At 43.3% G+C, this 22054-nt stretch overlaps 2 protein-coding genes across 2 annotated transcripts; one reads left to right on the top strand and one right to left on the bottom strand.

Moving 5' to 3' along the window:
- Positions 1-711: 711 nt before the first annotated feature.
- Positions 712-6860, bottom strand: LOC147216595 (cationic amino acid transporter 2). Its single transcript, XM_086176835.1, has 12 exons — positions 6789-6860; positions 5954-6337; positions 4769-4924; positions 4461-4617; positions 3318-3451; positions 3022-3244; positions 2745-2881; positions 2565-2667; positions 1431-1564; positions 1174-1340; positions 949-1057; positions 712-870 (listed from the first exon to the last, which is right to left on the bottom strand). The coding sequence occupies exons 2-12, from the start codon at positions 6321-6323 to the stop codon at positions 728-730; spliced, it is 1833 nt and encodes a 610-aa protein (XP_086032961.1). The 5' UTR covers positions 6324-6337; positions 6789-6860; the 3' UTR covers positions 712-727.
- Positions 6861-12518: 5658 nt separating this feature from the next.
- Positions 12519-17904, top strand: casr (calcium-sensing receptor). Its single transcript, XM_086177000.1, has 6 exons — positions 12519-12800; positions 13406-13712; positions 14289-15128; positions 15290-15520; positions 16505-16628; positions 16715-17904. The coding sequence occupies exons 1-6, from the start codon at positions 12616-12618 to the stop codon at positions 17851-17853; spliced, it is 2826 nt and encodes a 941-aa protein (XP_086033126.1). The 5' UTR covers positions 12519-12615; the 3' UTR covers positions 17854-17904.
- The last annotated feature ends 4150 nt before the right edge of the window (positions 17905-22054 follow it).

Below are 22054 nucleotides of genomic sequence, written 5' to 3' on the forward strand. Positions count from 1 at the left end.
TGTAGGCATTTTGAATTTTTTCCACTGCTGGGAAAAGAATTAAGAAACAGGCATGTAAAATTCTACTTCTTGATAGTATTTATTATTATTTCTGCATCCACGCTGCAAGAACGAACACTACCGCAGGTCCTTCATCCCGTCTGCTATCTTGAATATTTGAAGCGTCGATGCTTCTTACGGTCATCGCCAAAATATTTGTTTTTTACCTGTTATCTCAATCTTTCACCATCCTGTCTGTGCAATAGTTATATTTGTAGATGTTTCTAGATTTATACCACCATACAGTCTCTGCAGGACACACAATATTTTCCTATGCAAGGCACGTGTTTTTTATTTATATTTTCCATATCTCTGTAAATTTTTGCACTAGGCTAGTTTCTGTTATGGTTTGTACGCGTTTCGTACACATTCTATCTTGCAGCAGTGACTATTGTGGGTTCAATAAAGTCAACTCTGACCTCTGAAGGGAAAAGAAGAAGAATAGTATTTATCATAACAGATAAATATTGTTTATTCATGTCCATGCCAGAAAAATCACAACATGAATGTAATTTTGTTCTTTCTTTATGCAATTACGTACAACCGTCTTTCAAAAATGCAGCATATGCCACTGGCCTGGAAGACTTTTATTAGTCCGCTGCATTGACGAGACAAACAATGTTATTTACACAATCTGTACGTATACTGGCCATGATTCTACTGTCCTCCTGTGTTACGAGCATCTTATCTATCCGTTGTTATCTTCTCCCGGTTCCGAGGTCTGCTCCACCGTGGTGGTGACGCTGTGAAATCTGACCCGGCCGTGGGAATTCCGAAGCCTTCGTTTCTGCACGCTGTGACGAACCCCGTAGCCGAAGTAGATGAATAAACCTGTTTGAGAATTCGGCGTTTTAATCTTCCCGCACTATTGGAATAAATTTATATGGCGATTTTCATCACATACTGTACCTATGGCCATCCACACCGCATAGCGGGCCCACGTGTCTGACCCCAGCTGAACCATTAAATAGATATTGATAAGGGTGCTGGCGATAGGAAGCACTGGAACAAACGGGACCTGTGTAAAAATAAAAAAAAGTAAATCTCAAACAACACTTAAGTTCAGCAATTTCCCCATGCTTCCTGTGCGTATTTGTAAAAAGAACAAGTGCGTCTGCTGAGACGGGGTCGTACCATGAAAGCTGCTTTGGTTGCGTTCAGCGGCTGCCTCCAGATGGCCAGCACGCCGAGGATCAGCATCAGCACGATCGCAGAAACGCAGAGCAGACTCCACCACTCCAGAGCCTGCAGGGACTCCCCTGCCGTGGAGATGAGGACGCTCAGGATGGTAGCTAGAAACACTGCGGCGGAAAACGTAGCGGTTATCAATCAAATTGTCCGTATTCTGTATCGGAGGGCGTCGAGAGGCGAGATCGACGGAGATCACCTACGAATAAAAACCGTAAGAACGGACACGTTTGTGGAAGTCCGTGGGTTTGCCGCAGAAGGAGGATGGAATAATTCACGGACAGAGAAAGGCTCTGTTTTGCCGGCACATATATTGTCACTGAGGTCTGCTTGGTACCTGTGGAAGGAAGGAGGTAGAAATGATTTCATGATTGGAGAGATCGTACACATAGATGGATATATTTTTTTTTACAAAATATCCTTTTACGCTACCACCGCTCATATCTGTGTAATATTTATATTAAATAAGTACATTTAAATAAATATAATAAGAATAATTTTACCTATATTTATACAGTCCCCATGGACATGTTCATATATGGGTTTTTTTTTACTATCCACATTATGTTCACTGCTCACCTGCTATTCCATAACCCTGCACAAGACATTTTTATCTAATCTATTTTCTTTTTTTGTTTTGTATAATAGTGTATATACACTGCACAAAAAAATAAAGGGAGCACTAAAATAACAATCTTAGATCTGAATGAATGAAATATTCTTATTAAATACTATGTTCTTCACATAGTTGAATGTGCTGACAGCACAATCACTCAGAAATGATCAATGGAAATTAAATATATGAACCCATGGAGGTCTAGATTTGGAGTCTCACTCAAAATGAAAGTGTAAAAACACACTACAGGCTGATCCAATATTGATGTAATGTCCTTAAAATATGTCAAAATGAATCAGTGTTGTTTCCTAAGTGGACACTTTGATTTCACACAAGTGTGACTGACTTGGAGTTATATTGTGTTGTATCAGTGTGCCCTTTATTATTTTGAGCAGTATATATTGCACATAGACTTTCTTCATTTTGGGTCCACATTTGCTGATGTGACAAATGAATTTCCCCATCGCAGGATCAATAAAATCTATCTTATATTATAATGTTTTTAATTTGCATCGCCTCCACCATATTATTAGAATCACTTCTGTTATCTGGCAATTATAGATGTGCTGTACAATGTAAATGTCATTTTACTGAACCAATCAAGACCCGTTTGCAATAATCCCAGTGTTTGGCAGCTGCTAATTCCACAACAAATAACTAACACCAGAATGTCTGTGCAAAAAAAAAATCAGTTTTGTTGATTATCTATAATGAATCCTACCTCAAGATGAGAATGCATACTGCGACAAGCGTGTAAGCGAAGAGGGTTCCGATGGACATCATGTCAACCAGCGCCTTCAGGTCAAACAGCAGCGCCATGACAGCTGCAAAGTTACCGAGCAAAGACTGATTTCGCAGAATTTATACTCAACAACCGCACAACCGTATCGTCGCTTTTTACCCGCTACGAAGCCCGACGCCAGCGTGGCAACGACGGGACTTTGCCTGTCGCTCATTTTACTGAGAATCCCGAAGAGGAGTCCATCTCTGGCCATGGCGAAGAGGACGCGGGGCATGGGGAACATGGATCCCAGCAGGCTGCGGGGTTAAAAAACTCAAACGTCATTTCAACGTTCAGGTTCTGGACTTCTGATTCGGACGTTTATGCAGGAAAGCGGTCGATTTGCGCGACAAATTCGGGAAAGCCGGGTCCCGATCCGGTCCGCCGGGAGCCGTACCTCGTCGACAGGGCGCAGAGGGACCCCACGGCCACCGCGTACTTTGCGGGCCCCCAGCCGATATACGTGAAGGCCACGGGCAGCGGGCTGTGCACGCTGAGCAAGAAGTACGGCATCATCAGCGTCAGGGCGGCCGAAACGCCAAAATAAGCCAGGAAGCAGATGAGGAGCGACGCCACGATGCCGAGCGGGATGGACTTCTGCGGGTTCTGAACCTCCTCTCCTGAAAAGAGACAACACTTTAATATTCTTCCGCTTCATGATGGTTCGTGCAGCTCCTTCTTGCGTGGCTGCACCTGTCGTGGCGATGCAGTCGAATCCAACGAATGCGTAGAAACAGGTGGCGGCGCCGGCGAGCGTCCCCTCGAAGCCAAACGGGAAAAAACCCCCGCTGCCAAATCTGCCGGTTTCATTGAGCGACGTTTCGTTTCTGCAAGGAGAGGAAAAGCTCCTCGGTTATTTTACACTGATATTTAATACCTTTAACAGCTGCAAACACACCAGTCGGCTCATTCGATGCGGAAAAAAGGTTGTTCTATGTTCATTTTCTAACAGATGCTGTTAGAAAATGTTTGCCTGCCAAACTTTTCTTTGAATATTTTAACAAGTATCTTCAACAAATCTTGAATTTAGAAACTCCTTATTTTTTCCTTTTGTTTCATTTTGTATGGATCATTACACACAAAATAATGTTGGTGCATTTATATGATCATTCATGATTATAAAGTAGAAATAAGATGCCAAAAAATTTCAATTTCAATTTTTTTTGTTCAATTTACATGATACCTGGTTGGCTGGTGCATAGAAAATTAAATAAGAAGAATTAAATGAGAAATGCATTAAATAAGCGGCATTAAACTGCATTAAATACGCATTAAATAAGAAATGTGGCCCGCTAGCGAAAACGCACCCACGCACCCACACACACACACACACACACACACACACACACACACACACACACACACACACACACACACACACACACACCATGCCAATCATTCATTCTGAGTTCTTACTATTTACCTGAATTTAGATATTCTTTTTTTGCATGTGTGTACCTTTATTTAGGAGGGGGCAGCTCTACGTCACCATGGCAACGAAAAGCAACCAATCCAGTTCTCGCATCAAATATATGCAAATCTATCGATCTGTACCGATAGATATCTATCCATCAATCTATCAATCTATCTAACCATTCATTGTCAGTGCAGGTTCTCCCATGAAGCTCCTGCATGTGTTTGAACTGCGGGAGGAACCCGGAGAACCCAGAGGAACCCAAGATGGAGAAGATGGAGACTCCAACCAGAAAGACCTCCAGCTGGAATCCAACCATGGACTTTCTTGCTGAGAGGAGAAAGTGCTGTCCACCTAATAATGTCATATATACGTTATATGATTGAAACGTGCTAAATCCAGGTGGCAGAAAGAGCCCTCACTCGAATGCCTTCAGGAGGGAACCTCCATCGATGTACCAATTGTCGACGTCCCCCATGATGAAGCCGGAGAGGATCACAAACAGCAGCACCAGCACGTTGACGGCGGTGAAAATCTTATTCACAATGGCTGACTCTTTAACACCAAACGCCAGAATCCCTGGAGAGGAAAAGACACAAAAGGTACGACAATAAATACTCCGTGAGCTCCTCGGTGGAAATGTTTTTCCTAATCACCTCTACCTATAAATCATAATCCTTTATTTTCACATTTGCTAGCGAGTCAAGGGGGATTAGACGATGGAACTTGCCTGCCAGGAGCATTATGAGGCCGGCTGCAAAGAAGTCTGGGTAGGGAGCTAATCCAGGTAAGTCCATGGCGGCGTGCGTTCCCAGAAAATCGGCGATGACATTTCCAATAAGGTCGTCGAAGGTCCCGCTCCAGGCCCGGGCCACGCTGGACGTCCCTTGAAAACAGATAACAAGCTGGAGGTGCGGCGTCTCGTAAAAAATAAATTCACTTCCAACTATTCTGTTCGTTTCAGACCTGAAATTAATTAACTGAGTCTGTTCCCTGCAAACTTTGGATGGCGGCCCGTGAATTTCAATGTGTTCACAGCCTTTCGAATGCGTTTGCAATGTGTCTTCGTCCGTCTGACATTTGAATTTCTATCTTCAGTAATCACAGCTTCGCATTGTTTTTCACAAGACGTTTTCATCATAATTCTTATGTTATCATTTTTATTGTTGTGATTGTTATTCTTAAGACAGCAACACCGATAACAGCAACAACAACAACAACAATAATAATAATAATAATAATTCAAGTAAAGAAATTCAAGTCCAGATACCAAGAAAAGAAAGAGAACCTCCACAGACAAATAATAATAATAATTAAGAAAATGTAACAATAATAATAATATTATAATATCATTTTAGTAATAATAGCAATAATATATATCATATATATGACATATATTTTCTATTAATAATTTAATATAATAATAAAAACAATCAATTATACAACAATGGTATTAATTTAATAATTAATGATAATAAATACACACACATATATATATATATAATATCATATGATTATAATAATTATTGTAATTATTATATTATCATTTATCACTTATTATTGTTATCATTATTATTTTTGTTGTTGTTGTTAATAATAGTAAATGATATGTTTATTATATGTTATATAATATTATATATTATTATGAATAGCACTGGTTATTATAACAATAACGAGTATTATTATCAATATTTCGAACAGCCCCCAACTCTGGCAGTTATGCACAGAAAACTCTCGAAGTGGAAAAGAAGAAATTCAAGTAAGGTTGCCTCCAAAAGATTCAACAAGAATTAACAGAACAATCTCCTAGTATGCTTCTTCTGCATGAATCCCTGCCAAACTTTTAATTATCATTATAATGATCATTTCTTGTTCATTTATGTATCTCCTGAACTCAAAGAGAGGCGTCCGGTACCGATGACGTAAGACAGGAGGAGGTTCCAGCCGGTCACGAAGGCCCAGATCTCTCCGACGGTCACGTAGCTGTAGAGATACGCCGATCCCGTCTTGGGAACCCGGGCGCCGAACTCGGCGTAGCAGAGCCCGGCGAAGACGGAGGCCACGGCCGCGATCAGGAAGGAGATGATGATGCTGGGCCCGGCCACGGTTCTGGCCACTTCCCCCGACAGCACGTACACGCCGGCGCCCAGCGTGCTGCCGACCCCCAGGGCCACCAGGTCCAGCGTGGTGAGGCATCTCCGGAAGTTGGACTCCTCTCCCTCGGGCTCCAGGGGCTTCCTGCGGGACAGGCTCCGCAGGAAGTGCAGGATCTTTGCGCCGGACATCCCGATATCGAAGCCTGAGACGCCGGGAAACAGGCAAACCGTGTGATTTTAACGAAGCCGCCGGGATTTTTGCATCGATCGATCGGATGAATGAATAAAAAAAGAAAAAAAAAACCCTCGGCAGATGAAATAAATTCAAAAAGATGCTACCGCCGCGATTCAGCAAATATATCGATATGCTTGTTTTTAACAAGACATGTCCATTTTTGGGGCGGATTTCACTGTCAAGTTTTAAATACTTGTTTCTTTTTCAACTCCGGTTCTAAAATCTACGCGAGAAAGCAAAGTTAGCCGTCACACTTTCCACCAAAAACCAACTTCTGCTCGAGCTCAGGTCAAGTTCACGCGTCTCCCGTCCGCAACACCCGACTCATCTTCCGCTAAATAAGATTTAAATCATCGTTTTGACGCGACGGCGCGTCCCATCCGGTAAACCGCCTCCGTGCAATTCCAGCTCTTTCTTACCTTTTTTCGGCGAGGCGCTGCAGCGAGTGCCACGGTGCTTTCACACGCTCGGCGACGGGAGACGTGCATCCGATTTTCGCGGCTCGACGTTTTTTTTTACACGTTATGTTACATTTCAGACGTATGTGTCATTTCTGAAAAGGAGAGGATCGGCGGGTTCAGGATGGAGGCAGGATTCCGATGGAGATTCCCTGAAAATACATATTTGTTGGAAGGCGACAGAGATGTTTGATTTGACTTGTTTCTGCAGAAAAATACAAGAACATACAAGAAGGTCCATGGTTGGGTTCCCACAGGAGGCCTTTCTGTGAGGAGTCTCCATGTTCTCCATGGGTCTCCCTGGGGTTCCTCCGGGTTCTCCGGGTTCCTCACACAGTTCAAACACATGCAGGAGCTTCATGGGAGAACCTACATTAACCACACGAGGCAATGGAGAGATGGATGGATATTCAGAGAATGACATCATTGAAGATGGTAGATCAATAGATAGATAGATAGATAGATAGATAGATAGATAGATAGATATGTGTGTATGTATTTTAAATATGACTAATTGCATGTATTTGATACAACAATTTCATTAGTTGCCTTTCGTTGCTATGGTGATGTAGGGCGGTGGTTCTTCACGTCTCCCACAAATAAAGATTCACTTGTGCAAAAAAAATATTAAAATTCAGCTAAATGAAGTCCAAATTGTAGTTCAGTGACAAAACTAACGCACTAAGCAACTCCTATACCTCATTTTGGAAACTATTAGAACTGGAACTATTTGAATTTGGTACGAGAATTTAGATAGATAGATAGATAGATAGATAGATAGATAGATAGATAGATAGATAGATAGATAGATAGATAGATAGATAGATAGATAGATAGATAGATAGATAGATAGATAGATAGATTAAACCGTCACAAAGGCAACGTAAGACCACTTTAAATACAAAAATACAATTTCTGCAGCTGCAAAGATGCAGGTTTGAAAGCCGCTTTTCTTCATCCTCTGTTTAACCCAAAGGTAAACAGAAGTAAAAATACTATTAAACACAAAAAGCACAAACAAGCTGCCGCTAGCACAGCGCTACCTAGGAGAGTCCTTTGTTTACTACATTTTCCTTTTTAATTACCAATTGATGAAAGTGCAGAATCTCCAGCGGGTCGCGATGACATAATCGTCCACACGGCGGCGCCGTCTTCAGGTATCCCGAGATGTTGCGAGGCGTTTTGAGTTGCGGAAGCTGCCGAGCCGCCAGAAAACATCTCCTACGCGAAGAAGTCGGTCCGATTCCGGATGCGTGTCATCCGATCGAATCTGAAAAAAAAAATAAAACAGAGGGCAAATTTGGAGTTGGGTGAGAGGGGCCTCGCGGGCGAGTCACCGCGTTGTAAACAAAATAGTCTTCACGGGAGACGTCTGCTAAGCAACTAAGTGAAGAGTTATTCATCAGAGCATGAGGGTGGAAAATAAAACAGTGTTTGAAGAGCGTAATGGCGCGATCCAGGGGTCCTTTCCGGTTCCCGAATGGATGAACGGTCCGTTTGGATTCGACCGGATCCGACCTGAAGCTCACGTGCAGAGGACACGCGTTTGTGACGCGAAGCTCTGATAATGTTCTCCAACCCGGTTCCCCCGGAGAACAACGTGCCGTGTTCCACATTAGGTTGTTTTGGAGAAAAGGTCTCCGCGCAGACCTTCCCGCGATACAATCGGGCCATTTTTATCGGTTTAAACTCCCGCTTCTGCCTTTTTATCGGATTTGTCCCGAGGCCGCGGGTCCTCCAGGAGCCTCAGGTCTTCCGGAAGCCGCCCGTTTTCCATAATCCCTAAAGTGTGGAGGTAAAACTCAGACGAGGCGTAACTTTATTTCGGCGTCTGGTGTCTTCGAAAGAAGCCGCTGAGATCAGATTTGCAGAACAAACGGTTCATTCCTGCTTTGGGTTGAATTGTTTTTAGGTGTAAGTTTATATAATAGTAATTTATATCTGACACGTAAGTGGGTTTTTTAGTTAACGGCCACCTCTGTTACATTTATTCATTGTATTTCAAAAATTCCGGAGGTCACGGGTCGGCAGCCTGCGGCTCCCTGTGGCTTTTGAAAATAATTGACGGGTATTTAATTAAAATGTTTTTTTTTTAGTGTGCTCATTTTTTAAATGTCATTTTGAAGGTGATGGTGATTTTGTAACATCTAAATAAAACTTTGCTGCCGGTGGATCATTTTAGTTTGTTTTTTTTTTTCATAAATAGACATTGAATATTTTGCTTAAAAGTAACCTTCAACCCAATGCTTTTTTTTTTTTTTTTTCAAAAAAATTTGTTCTATGCAGAAATGTAATTTCATTTTCTCTGCAGTTGTTCACTGATTAAAAAAATGAAGCATTTTTTTTTCTCAAAAAAATAAAGGGAACAATAAAATAACACATCCTAAATGTGAAGAAATGAAATGTTCTTATTAAATTCTTTCTTCTTTACATACTTGAATGTACTGACAACCAAATCACACAAAAATAATCAATGGAAATCAAATTTATGAACCCATGAAAGTCTGGATTTGGAGTCACACTCCACATGACAGTGTAAAAACACACTACAGGCTGATCCTGATTTGATTTAATGTCCTTAAAACAAGTCAAAATGAATCACTTTTGCTTCCTAAGTGGACAAAATATTTTGCCTATTTAGTTTTTGGCCCAAAAGTAACCTTCAACCCAATCACTATTTTTTCTGAATATTTTGCTGCATGCAGAAATGTAATTTAGTTTTCTTAAGATAAGATAAGATAAGATAAGATAAGATAAGATAAGATAAGATAAGATAAGATAAGATAAGATGGGGTGGGATAGGATAAGATAAGATAAGTTAAATAAGATAAGATAAGATAAGATAAGATAAGATAAGATAAGATAAGATAAGATAAGTTTTCCTTAAGATAGTTTTCCTTAAGATAAGACAGTTGGTTGGTTGACACCAACCATCTTATCTTATCCTATCCCACCCCATCTTATCTTATCTGATCTTATCTTATCTCATTTCATCTCATTTCATCTTATCTTATCTTATCTTATCTTATCTTATCTTATCTTATCCCACTCCATCTTATCTTATCTTATCTTATCTTATCTTATCTTATCTTATCTTATCTTATCTTATCTTATCTTATCTTATCTTATCTTATCTTCTATCTAATTCCTTTCAACCTTTGCTCCCCTCCATGGCTGGTGCGACTCTCTCTCTCTTCAGTTAATTTAAAACTTCTTGTTTATCGGCTTCATTTCTTTATAGTTCAGCCGTGCGGCAGCAGACATCCACACGTTCCCAGGAAGGCCATCTGTTTGCGCCTGCAGAATCCCAGCGTCTTTTGCTAATCAATCCAAATCTGCACCTCTGTTTGTCGTCTTAAGGCTTTTCGGTTTGTTTACCCACCTTTTGTTTCTAATGAGGCCTTCTCTGGATTTATTTTTTTCTCTTCCGGGTTTCATTTTGTCCCCGGCATCCTGCTGTTTAGGCTGCTTTGTTATTACTCTTCCCCCGGTCTTGTCTTTGCGCGGGCCATATTTACAGCTTTGGGAGAGCGTTTGACAATTTGTTTGTTTGTCTTTGTTTGGTTTCCGACTGTATAATTCACTTTTGAATAATCCTTTTCACTTGGCTGCTTCCGATATTGTTCCCTGTATTGATTTATCGGAAAAACAAAACCCGGCGCGGCTGCGGGGGGTTACTCCTTCGCTTTTAATTTGGAAGCGAATGAATAACAATTTATTGATACGGGTTGTTTTTTTTGTTTTTTGTTTTTTTTGGTGCAGAGGCGAAGCGTCCGAATACGAAAAATAAAAACAAGCGCGGTTCGTCGAGAAATGTAAATAAAGTGATTTTCCGTTCCTGCGGGTGATCCGTGGGCGCTGGGGCTCGGGTTCGGGGGGGGGAGCGAGCTGTGAGTTGGACTTCATTAGCCGAAGGAAATGGGCTCCTTCTCCACGTTAATGATTCATCCGGAGGAAAAAAGCTTGAGAGAGCCGGAGTCGTTCAGCGCCGTCACTCGCCGGTCGGGGATGTGCTGGCCGACGGCCGTTCGAACTCGCGCTCCATCTGACGGGCGTCCCGACACTTCAAGCGGTGAGTGGGATTCTCTTTCCCTTCCTGTTGATATTTCATCCGAGAACTTTCAACAGACTTTGCGGAAAATCTGTTTGAGACGTACACTGTGAACATAAAACCCCCGAAATTTGGATTCACCAGGGAACAAAACATGAGTAGGACGGGTTGCGACACCTCGATTAACGTCAATAAACGCCATTTTTTGAAGGGAAATCAATCCTGATAAGGAGCGGAATCACAGCTGGGAGAATAAAGGGAGGCCGATTCATTATCACGGCTCTGCTCCAGCATTTTTCCAGCGGCATTAACCACGAGCGGCGGCCGCCGGGGCTTTTTTTTTTCTTTTTTTTTTTCCCTCCACGGCAACCGGGTGCAGTGGCCTCGCCGCCAGGCCGGGCCCTCGCAGGGAAGAGGGCCATTCGAGTGTGACTTCGCTCCCGGCAACATGTAAATCCCGCGTCTATTTCGGTTAAGGCGGATATTTCTGGCGCCCGTTTTCGCTGCATATTCAGAATCCTTAAAATGATTTTTTTTTTTTTTTTTTTTTTTTTACCGGAAAGACAAATTCTTAACAAAAAAAAAATTTAAAAAAACTCCTGATGGCCTCAGGCTACGTCGGCTCCTGACTTCTGCTTCCAACCCCCCCAATGGTTTCCACCTGTAGCAAAGTCACACATGACTACATCACCAACACACACACACACACACACACACACACAGAGCAGAGGCCTTTCTCAAAATATTTATCTCAAAACAGAGACAAATAAATATATAAAACCAATATACACAGTATTTTGCTTAAAAATAACCTTCAACGTGATGTCTTTTTTTTTCCAAAATATTTCCTTGCGTGCAGAAATGTAATTTTGTTTTATCTGCGGTTCATTTATTTAAAAAATGCTGCATTTTGATCAATGGAAATCAAATGTATGAACTAACGGAGGTCTGGATTTGGAGTCACACTCAAAATGAAAGTGGAAAAACAGACTGGAGGCTGATCCTGATTTGATGTAATGTCCTTAAAACGAGTCAAAATGAATCTGTGTTGCTTCGTAAGTGGACATAATATTTTGCATATTTAGTATTTTGCCTAAAAGTAACCTTCAACCCAATGCGTTTTTTTCTAAATATTTTGTTGCATGCAGAAATGTAATTTAGTTTTCTTGCAGTTTTTTTTTTTTTATATAAAGCATAAAGCCAAAAAAATAACATTGGCTGATCCAACACTGATGTAATGTCCTTAAAACAAGTCCAAATGAAATATGAGTATTGCTTCCAAAGTGGACAGTTTGATTTCACACAAGTCTGAATGACTTGGAGTGACATTGTGTTGTTTAAGTGTTCCCTTTATTTTTTTGAGCAGTATATTTATTGAAAAATAAGGGGGTGCAACGTCAAGGGAACTGAAACTGAATAGATTACATTACATTGCATTTGGCAGACGCTTTTATCCAAAGCGACTTACAATAGAGGACATAGGGACCGCAAATACACATGCAAATACAAGATGCACAGGAAATATATGAATAGAAGCGAAACAAATGCATTAAAGTTGAGTTTCCTGTAATTATTGGGTTTTCCGTGGATCAATGACGACGATAAATTCAAACGGCGGCTAATCCTTCTTCTCTGCGCTCAGATATTCCCGCCGGACTCGACATGAACGACACAAAGCGGATCAATGGGCGTCCATAACCTTCTCGCCGTAGAGTTATAGACCACAATCCCGCCAAGATGCGACTCGCTCTGTATTACCTGACACTGCTGGGGTCCAGTTTTGTCATTTCCACCTACGGGCCCCGGCAGCGAGCGCAGATGACGGGGGACATTTTGCTCGGGGGCCTTTTCCCCATTCACTTCGGCGTCGCGTCCAAAGACCAGGACCTGGCGGCGAGGCCGGAGTCCACGCAGTGCGTCAGGTAAATAACCGTCGGCGCTACCGATGCAGTCGGATAATGATCCTGAAAATGGACTTCTGAGGCTTTTTTTTTTTTTTTTTTTTAAACGTCAGTTCTGACAAACTATTATCTCAGTCACTGAATGCAGTTGCGTTCATACAAATCAATCCGTGCATTGAATAAATAAAAGTTTGCCTCAGTTTTGATTTTGCACTGCTTGCTCTTTTGCACCACCTGCTTTTTAATTTTTTTTTTTTTATTTACTGTATTTTTATCATTATTCTATGTTTGCCTGCTCATCAACCGCTATAGCACGACAAATTCCTTGTATGTGAACTGAATAAGTAATATCTGATTTTGATTCTTGATCCATTTTCTGATCCATTAGCTGCTAACTCTGCTAACAACAGAGTTAGCAACTAATTGCTAACTCTGCAATTTGCTGCAGATTTAGCTAACTCTGCAGGTTACCTTAAAAGTACTTTAAAGGGTACTTTAAAGAAGCACCTTTGGGTACTTTTAAGAAGAAGAAGACAGGTACTTCTTAAAAGTACTTCTAAATAAATCGGGATTTGCCCGATTTCTAAAAGCATTTGGCATCTAAACCCGAGCTGTGTCTTTCGTAGGTTTAATTTCCGTGGGTTCCGCTGGCTGCAGGCCATGATTTTCGCCATCGATGAGATAAACAACAGCAGCTCGCTGCTGCCGAACATCACGCTGGGCTACAGGATCTTTGACACGTGCAACACCGTGTCCAAAGCGCTGGAGGCCACCTTGAGTTTTGTGGCGCAGAACAAAATCGACTCCCTGAATCTGGATGAGTTTTGCAACTGCACCGATCACATCCCGTCCACCATCGCGGTGGTGGGAGCCGCCGGCTCCGCCGTTTCCACGGCCGTCGCGAACTTACTGGGTCTCTTTTATATTCCGCAGGTGAGGAAATCTCCGACGATTATGGGACCCGACACCGCGGACGTATTTTATAGGTTATTTTTACCGTTGCTGTCTTTCTTAGTAAACAGAAAATAATTTAAACTTATCTCCGAACCCACAGCCATGATTGTGCCCTTTCAGCGGAGCCCCATGAGCTGAGATGTTATTAATACCTCGGCGGGGGGGGGGGGGATTGCTCACCTTCGTAAAGACCTGAGGGTGCAACGGAAACCAGCCGGGATGACGATGTGTTATTGCTATTTCTAGAACTGCTAACGAGAACATTTCCGTGACAGATAATACGACAAAAAAACATGTTTTTCGGGGGGTTGTTCACCCTGGACCAGTCCATCGCAGAGCCACATTTACAGACAAACAACTGATGTTTATTGGTTCATTACATGGATTTATGATTATTAATGATTTGTTCTTGTTATTATTAGCTATTCCAATTGGTCAGTATAAACTACCGTCCATGCAATTATGGGCGGGAACACTAGGGGGTACAATGAGCCGATGTCGATGCCTGAAAGAGCTGGAGATGCGATGTCTGACTCGAAACGCTTCTTGTCCCAGATCAGCTACGCCTCGTCCAGTCGCCTGCTGAGCAACAAGAACCGGTACAAGTCCTTCATGAGGACCATCCCTTCGGACGAGTACCAAGCCACGGCCATGGCGGACATAATCGAGTACTTCGAGTGGAACTGGGTCATCGCCGTGGCCTCCGACGACGACTATGGGCGCCCGGGGATTGAGAAGTTCGAGAAGGAAATGGAGGAGCGGGACATCTGCATCCACCTGAACGAGCTGATTTCCCAGTACATCGAGGATCACGAAATCCAGGCTCTGGCCGACAGGATCGAGAACTCCACGGCCAAGGTCATCGTCGTGTTCGCCAGCGGTCCGGACATTGAGCCGCTCATCAAGGAGATGGTCCGGAGAAACATCACGGACCGAACCTGGCTGGCCAGCGAGGCCTGGGCCATCTCCTCCCTGATCGCCAAACCGGAGTACATGGATGTCGTCGCGGGGACGATCGGCTTCGCCCTCAAGGCCGGTCACATCCCCGCTTTCAAAGAGTTCCTACAACTGGTCCATCCGAAGAAAGACGGTCACAACGAATTTGCGCGGGAGTTTTGGGAGGAAACCTTCAACTGTTATCTCGAAGACAGCGCCAGGTTGCAAGAGAGCGAGAACGGCAGCACCGGCTTCAGGCCTTTGTGTACCGGAGAGGAGGACATCTCCAGCGTGGAGACGCCGTACCTGGACTTCACGCACCTTCGCATCTCCTACAACGTCTACGTCGCCGTGTACTCCATCGCTCACGCCCTGCAGGACATCCTCACCTGCACGCCCGGACGAGGACTTTTCGCCAACAATTCCTGTGCCGACATTCGGAAAATGGAAGCTTGGCAGGTAAAACCCTGCAAACTAAAGCTGGGTAATATTTGACGATATGGAGTTTGGTGGCTGAGGTCCTCAGATGATCCACGAGCAGAATGTGGTACCGCTTACCCCACAACAAATGCAAGAACATTTGAGGTGATACGATCTAGATTCGGTTCCTTGCTTCACAGGTCCTGAAGCAGCTGAGGCACCTGAACTACACCAACGGCATGGGGGAGAAGATGCATTTCGCCGAGAACGCCGACCTGGCCGCCAACTACACCATCATAAACTGGCACAGGTCCGCTGAAGACGGCTCTGTGGTGTTCGAGGAGGTGGGGTACTACAACATGCTCACCAGGAGGGGAGCCAAGCTGGTCATAGACCGGACCAGGATTCTGTGGAACGGGTACAGCTCTGAGGTAGGCGGGTAAAACGTCCCGTGGAAGATGTTCGCGTCGGTGGATGCAAACGTTGCATCTGGCTGTTGTTGTTCTGGCAAGGGACTAACTCCAGGCTCATACTTGTGAGTCCTTCTTCTAGTTTGTTCAGCTGAGCATCGAACCGCTGCCCTCAAACACAAAGACAAACCAAAACCACTCAAATCTCGATGCAAACTCGCCAAGTAACAGTTTCCAATAACCGCTTTTGACAGATAAGCATTCAACTTGGGAACTCGGGAACATCTGTGATGCCGTTGGAAGTTCCAACAAACTGCTCCTCCAGGTAGAGACACCTGAAGAAGAGCGAATTTAATCAACTGGTGTTACTTTTATGCTCAACTCTAAATACGATCCTCCCCGCGCAATCCTGTAGCCAAACCGAGCAAACGGAGCGGTACCACCGGAAGTCGTGGGGGAGCAGAGTTGCGCGGTATGCTCGATGGGATCGGCGAAGGAAACAGAGAAAAAGAAGAGGAAGCCTCCAAAGCATCACTAAAACCAGGGAGAAGAATTCTCCGTCCACATACCGCCATGTATTTATGTATTTATTGGTGCCACACTGCCCCTTTCTTAGATGGTACGTTATCGGCAGCTCCTCCACTGCCGCCGTCTTTGCTACTGAAGGAACTCGGAGGATGTCCTCTAGTGGACATCTTGCCCAAGAGCCATAGCAACACAAAGCAACATGAGTACAAAAGAGCTCTTATGCGGTTTAATTAAATAAAAAAGACAGTGGTTTTCACGCTTGAAAAATTGATGAAAAAAATTGTCCGTGGGGGTTCTCGGTCATCCGGGTCGTGGCGAATCCTTGTCGAAATCTGGATTTGAACGTCTTCACTTGTTCAAGCGAAGACATTCAAGTCAATTTCGACGAGGAAATGGGAACCTGGAGGGAAAAAGTTGCACGAGTATGTTTCTTTGGCTGTGAAAGGTCGCGGACACACACACCTTCTTTTGGCCCAGGTGCCGTTCTCAAACTGCAGCGAGGAGTGTGAGCCCGGCACGAGGAAGGGGATCATCGACAGCATGCCCACCTGCTGCTTCGAGTGCACCGAGTGCTCGGACGGAGAATACAGCAACCACAGAGGTGCGCAAAATTCCCGGGGCGTCCGATAACCTCGCGTTTGCCGGGGTTCCACTTCTAACGCCGGAGTGTTTTCTTCGTTCCCGCAGATGCGAGTATTTGCAACAAGTGCCCAAATAACTCCTGGTCAGGAGGGAACCACACCTTCTGCTTCTTGAAGGAAATCGAGTTTCTCTCCTGGACGGAGCCCTTCGGGATCGCCTTGGCTCTTTGCGCCGTGCTGGGCGTCGTCCTGACGGCTTTCGTGCTGGGGGTGTTCGTCAGGTTTCGCAACACGCCCATCGTGAAGGCCACCAACCGGGAGCTGTCCTACCTGCTGCTCTTCTCGCTCCTCTGCTGCTTCTCCAGCTCGCTCATCTTCATCGGCAAGCCCAACGACTGGACGTGCCGTCTTCGCCAGCCCGCCTTCGGGATCAGCTTCGTCCTCTGCATCTCCTGCGTCCTGGTGAAGACGAACCGAGTGCTCCTGGTGTTCGAGGCCAAGATCCCCACCAGTTTCCAGCGGAAGTGGTGGGGGCTGAACCTGCAGTTCCTGCTGGTGTTCCTCTGCACCTTCGTCCAGGTGATGATCTGCGTGGTGTGGCTTTACAACGCACCTCCTTCCAGCTACATGATCCACGACATCGACGAGATCATTTTCATCACGTGCGACGAGGGCTCGGAGATGGCGCTGGCTTTTCTCATCGGCTACACGTGCCTGCTGGCCGCCATTTGCTTCTTCTTCGCCTTTAAATCCAGGAAGCTTCCGGAGAACTTCACGGAAGCCAAGTTCATCACCTTCAGCATGCTCATATTCTTCATCGCCTGGATCTCCTTCATCCCCGCCTACTTCAGCACGTACGGGAAGTTCGTCTCGGCGGTGGAGGTCATCGCCATCCTGGCGTCCAGCTTCGGGATGCTGGTCTGCATCTTCTCCAACAAGGTCTACATCATCCTCTTCAAACCCTCCAGGAACACCATCGAGGAGGTGAGGTGCAGCACGGCGGCCCACGCCTTCAAAGTGGCGGCCAAAGCGACGCTCAAACACAAGGCGGCGTCCGGCGGGAGGAGATCCGGCAGCATCGGCGGCTCCTCCGGCTCCTCGCCGTCCTCCTCCATCAGCCTCAAGACCAACGGGAACGACGGCGACCCGCCTTTGGGGAAGAACCGGCCCAGGGTGAGCTTCGGCAGCGGCACCGTCACTCTTTCTCTGAGCTTCGAGGAGTCCAGGAGGAGCTCCCTCATGTGAGAAGGGTTTATTTTCATTTATTTTCGTGTCGGCTCCGTTGCTTCACGGGAAAAGCCCGCCGGCCCGAAGCGCTTCCTGTAGCCGAATCCCGTGCTTGTTATGTCGCTGACATATGTTACATATTTTGTACAATTAAAATCAATAAACGGAACTCGCATTTTGGGTTCTTTTACGTTTGTGCGCCGGAAGACGTGAGCATAAAAATACTGTTTTCCAAATATGAGTTCAGCCGTTGGGCCAGACTCTCCAGAAGAGCCAGACGTGGGAATTTCCTGCAGGATAAAACACTTTGTGACTTGCCAAATCCACGAACAGGAAAACGCCAGGCTCCCGTTGAAATCTTCTTGTCGTGGCGACCGGGCTTCCTCGGCTCTGAAGAAGAACTGAAGGAGCCTCTGGGACGAGGGGGTAGGAACGTCTTCAAGCCAGGAAATTCAAGTCTTGTCGATTTCACCGTGACCTGGATGACCTGGATGAGTCGCAGAACCTCAACGGACACGAGGCTCCTGGACAATTACCTCATATGGCAAAAATCACTTGGGTTTAAACTGTAATTTTGACCCCCAAAAAAATATATCAAAAAATAAAGAAGTTAGACAGAATAATATGGACCTGACCCTGAAAATGAAATAAATTAATTTAATTTTTTTTTTAACTTTTTTTTTTGTGTTGTTTTTTTTAAATATATGTATATGTTTATATATATGTATATTAAAAAAAATATATATATACATATATATACATAAAAATACATATATGTATATATACATATATGTATTTTTTTTAAATATATGTATTGTTGTAATGTTTTTTATATATATGTATATTTTAAAAAAATATATATATACACACACACACACATATATATGTATATATATTTTTTTCTATATATATAGATATTTTATATATCTTTTTATATATCAAAATTTTTATATATTATATTTAAATATTTATATATTTATATATTATATCATATTTAAATATTTATATATCATATTATATTTAAATATTTATATATTTATATATATAAAAAACAACAATAAAAGTAAATAAATATGTAAAAAAAAAAATGTAATTAATTTATTTCATTTTCAGGGTCAGGTCCATATTATTATGTCTAACTTCTAACTGTTCCACTCAGACTATATTTTCTCCACCCGCTGTGAGAATAGGTGGCGCCCCCTGGCATTGATCCACTGCCTCTGCAGAACCCGCAACCTATCATTCAGGCCTTTTTTCACCCGTGTGTTTTTACACAGCGAGCCGGTCCGGAGGCTGTGAGCCACGGCAGTGCCGCTCGTCACAAGACAAACAAACCAAAAAGAAAAAAAAAAAACAGGCGCCCTAGAAATACACTTCCTCGTTTCTCTCAAGTTAATAATAGGCCCCTTCTTCAGTCAATTTAAGTGTGATGTAGATTCAGATCTAATATTACGGTCGATAAAATAAAGCCGAGGCCTGACCCGCACAGATCCGAGAGAATTCTCTGCTTGCATATCGCGGGTCTCTGCCAACTGTAAACACGGCGGGCCAGCTTCGCGTCAGCGGCGCCCCGAGGCCGGCACGCCGACACTGTGGGGTCTTGTTCTGTAAGCGGGAGGAGGGGGTGCGATAGGAACCCCCGCGGATGTTTACTGAGGAGAAAACACCAAGAGAGAGAAAAGTGCTGAGGTGGATTCCCTTGAATCCAACAAATATAACTGCTGTGGCTGGTGAGGCACAGACTGCCATGAGGCAGGACAAGTGCGTGCCTCACTTAGTGGGTCTTTGCTGACGTTTTATGATCGCTCAGCACAAAAGAATAGTAACAGACATACAGCTGTTGACAAATTGGAAATGTAGTTCCTCCAGCAAAAAGTGTTTAAACATTTTAATAGCGACATACAGAGAGACAACAGTATGGTTTTAGTGCAGAGCACACTGGCAGTCAGCCGTCATTGAGGCTCAACAGTCCGCTGCCTCACCGCACGTCTTTTCTCAGTATTTGAACAGAAAATGTGAAAATCCAGCAATTTTGAATAAAAAAAACATTCGAAAACCGGTGAAGTTCGGTGACAAATCCCATAATAGTGTGAATTACTAATAAATATAATCATTTCATTCTTTTTTTCATTTGCCATTTTTCTTCTTTCCAAGATTAGCAAGTGAGGCACAGCCTCTCCTGCCTCCCCTGACTGCACCTCACTGAGTACATACATACCATATCTATCATTTGCATCGTACCGACGTGCACTTTACCGGAATTTGCATCTGGATACCGTAAGCCGATGCCCATAAAATGAAATCCCTCTCCGTGTACGCCCTGCAGCGTGCACAATGACAAGGAAGTCCGTCTAAAAAAGTCCAACGGTCTCTCTGAACTTTCACATTTCCATGCATTTACCGGCAACTTCTATTCAATATTGTTCTTTTTTGCGTTGTTTGACGTTCTGTTCGCGGGTCGGACCGACGTGTCACCTGAGCCTGACGCTGAGGGACACTTGATAACAACGTGCAAGACACGGATCAAGTTTATGGTCCTTTTCTAAACCTTGACAAACAACTCCATATATGGCATCTCCCTGAGGTGCTTTGAACGTGATTGTCAGGTTTCATAATAATCTTAATAAATGAATTTACGGATGCGTGAATTTGATTTTGCTCTCAGCCTTTTCGCATCGAAGGGGGAGATTTAGTTTTTTCGTCTTAGCAGCATTGAGTATGCTTGGAAAGAGGAAGACTAAGGGTTAATAATAATCATGATACTCATAATAAATGTATTTTTTGTTGAATAAAACATGATTCAAACTAATGAGAAGTTGCAACGTCCCATTTCGAATCTCCCTCACGAAAGGATTTCGGTATGTTTGTTTTAGTTTCTTTCACTCCTGTTTTATCCTGCACTTCGACGTGTGCAAACAAAAGGGTGAGCGCGTTTCCTCGTGCAAAGGGAGCGGCCCTTTGAAATTGTAAAAAAATAAGATTCGAAAGACAAAGTTATCAAAACTGGGATTTGATTGTAACTCCAGACGGACCAAAAGTAAAAGGGTCATTTTAACAGCTATGGGAAAGTAGTGCTTCAGATCGAGAGAAAAATAAAAAGATGGCAAACCAGGACTTCGCATTTAGCCGAGGGGGATGTCACGCTGAGACAGTCTGGACAATGAAGGAGGAAGACAAACAGCTGGACAACCAGGCTTTCATCCCCAGGCTATAAAAAAATGGGTCTCAGTGGAGAAACAGCATGGTCTCCACATCTGATCTGCAGCATGGAAGGAGACGTGACTCGCCCTTGGGTCCATTTCTGGCTTTGGTTCATGCAAAACAACAGAGTAAGAGATGAAAAGTTCAATAATAGCTGCAAGACAGGCAAACACACTCTTACGTAAGCGTGCCAATGGGCTAATGACTGATGCAAGATGTTTCAGAATAATAAAATAAAACTAAGCAGGGACTACAAAATGCAGTCATGGATGTAAAGTGTCGCCGTTAAGCGGCCGTACATATAATATGACAAACTTAAACAGCATTTATTTTGAAAGTAACAAACCGGATGTACTTTTGCAACATACCAACGTTATCAAGCGCCTGGGAAAATCACAATTGCAATTTCCTGTACGACGTTTTGGCTTTCAAAATGAAAGCATGAGACAATCACAAGGTCATTGAAGCACTAAACAAAGTGTTAGATGCAGACAAACACAAATGAAAACCTATCATAACCATATATGATACTAAGTTCTTCACATGCAAAACAATGGCTTTACGCGTGATTTACTGTCACCCCAGGACAGGACAAGTAAAATCAAATATTTGAGGCTTAAAAGACTGAAATGGATTAAACACTTATGAAATGTATTGCAAAAATGTTGCAAAAAAACAAAAAGGTCAGTTAGACTTTAAATAAAGGGGGCACACAAACAGCTGTGCTTCAAGGAATGCAGAGTCTGGAATTTTTTTTAAAACTTCAAATCATTAAAGTACCTTCTGCGTTTAGTTAATAGCGTTTGTTTTTTTCAAATGCATTTGCTTATACATTTTGACTTTGGGCATGTAACTTTTTGGTGATAATGTGTTTATAGCATTTCCTTGGTCTTAATTTTTTTATTGGCATATTAAACACCGATAATTTTACAAGAATTGAACTTTAACTTATAACTGAGGTAAATAAAATAAAACAAAACAAAAAGGAGGACTGATCAGAACCAAAATAAGAAATACT

The sequence above is a fragment of the Fistularia commersonii genome, chromosome 29, assembly GCF_037954325.1.
Source record: "Fistularia commersonii isolate RoL2024-O1a breed Wild chromosome 29, RoL_Fcom_v1.0, whole genome shotgun sequence".
Taxonomy (NCBI): domain Eukaryota; kingdom Metazoa; phylum Chordata; class Actinopteri; order Syngnathiformes; family Fistulariidae; genus Fistularia; species Fistularia commersonii.

Bases quoted from the DNA above. Each gene is read 5' to 3' on its own strand.
- LOC147216595 (XM_086176835.1), bottom strand. From the start codon at position 6,323: ATGTCCGGCGCAAAGATCCTGCACTTCCTGCGGAGCCTGTCCCGCAGG. The intron at 3,245-3,317 runs GTGCAGCCACGC...GTCTCTTTTCAG, and splicing joins CGACTGCATCGCCACGACAG to GAGAGGAGGTTCAGAACCCG. The intron at 1,341-1,430 runs GTAGGTGATCTC...TTTCCGCCGCAG, and splicing joins CGTTCTTACGGTTTTTATTC to TGTTTCTAGCTACCATCCTG.
- casr (XM_086177000.1), top strand. From the start codon at position 12,616: ATGCGACTCGCTCTGTATTACCTGACACTGCTGGGGTCCAGTTTTGTC. The intron at 12,801-13,405 runs GTAAATAACCGT...TGTCTTTCGTAG, and splicing joins GAGTCCACGCAGTGCGTCAG to GTTTAATTTCCGTGGGTTCC. The intron at 15,521-16,504 runs GTAGGCGGGTAA...CTTTTGGCCCAG, and splicing joins GGAACGGGTACAGCTCTGAG to GTGCCGTTCTCAAACTGCAG.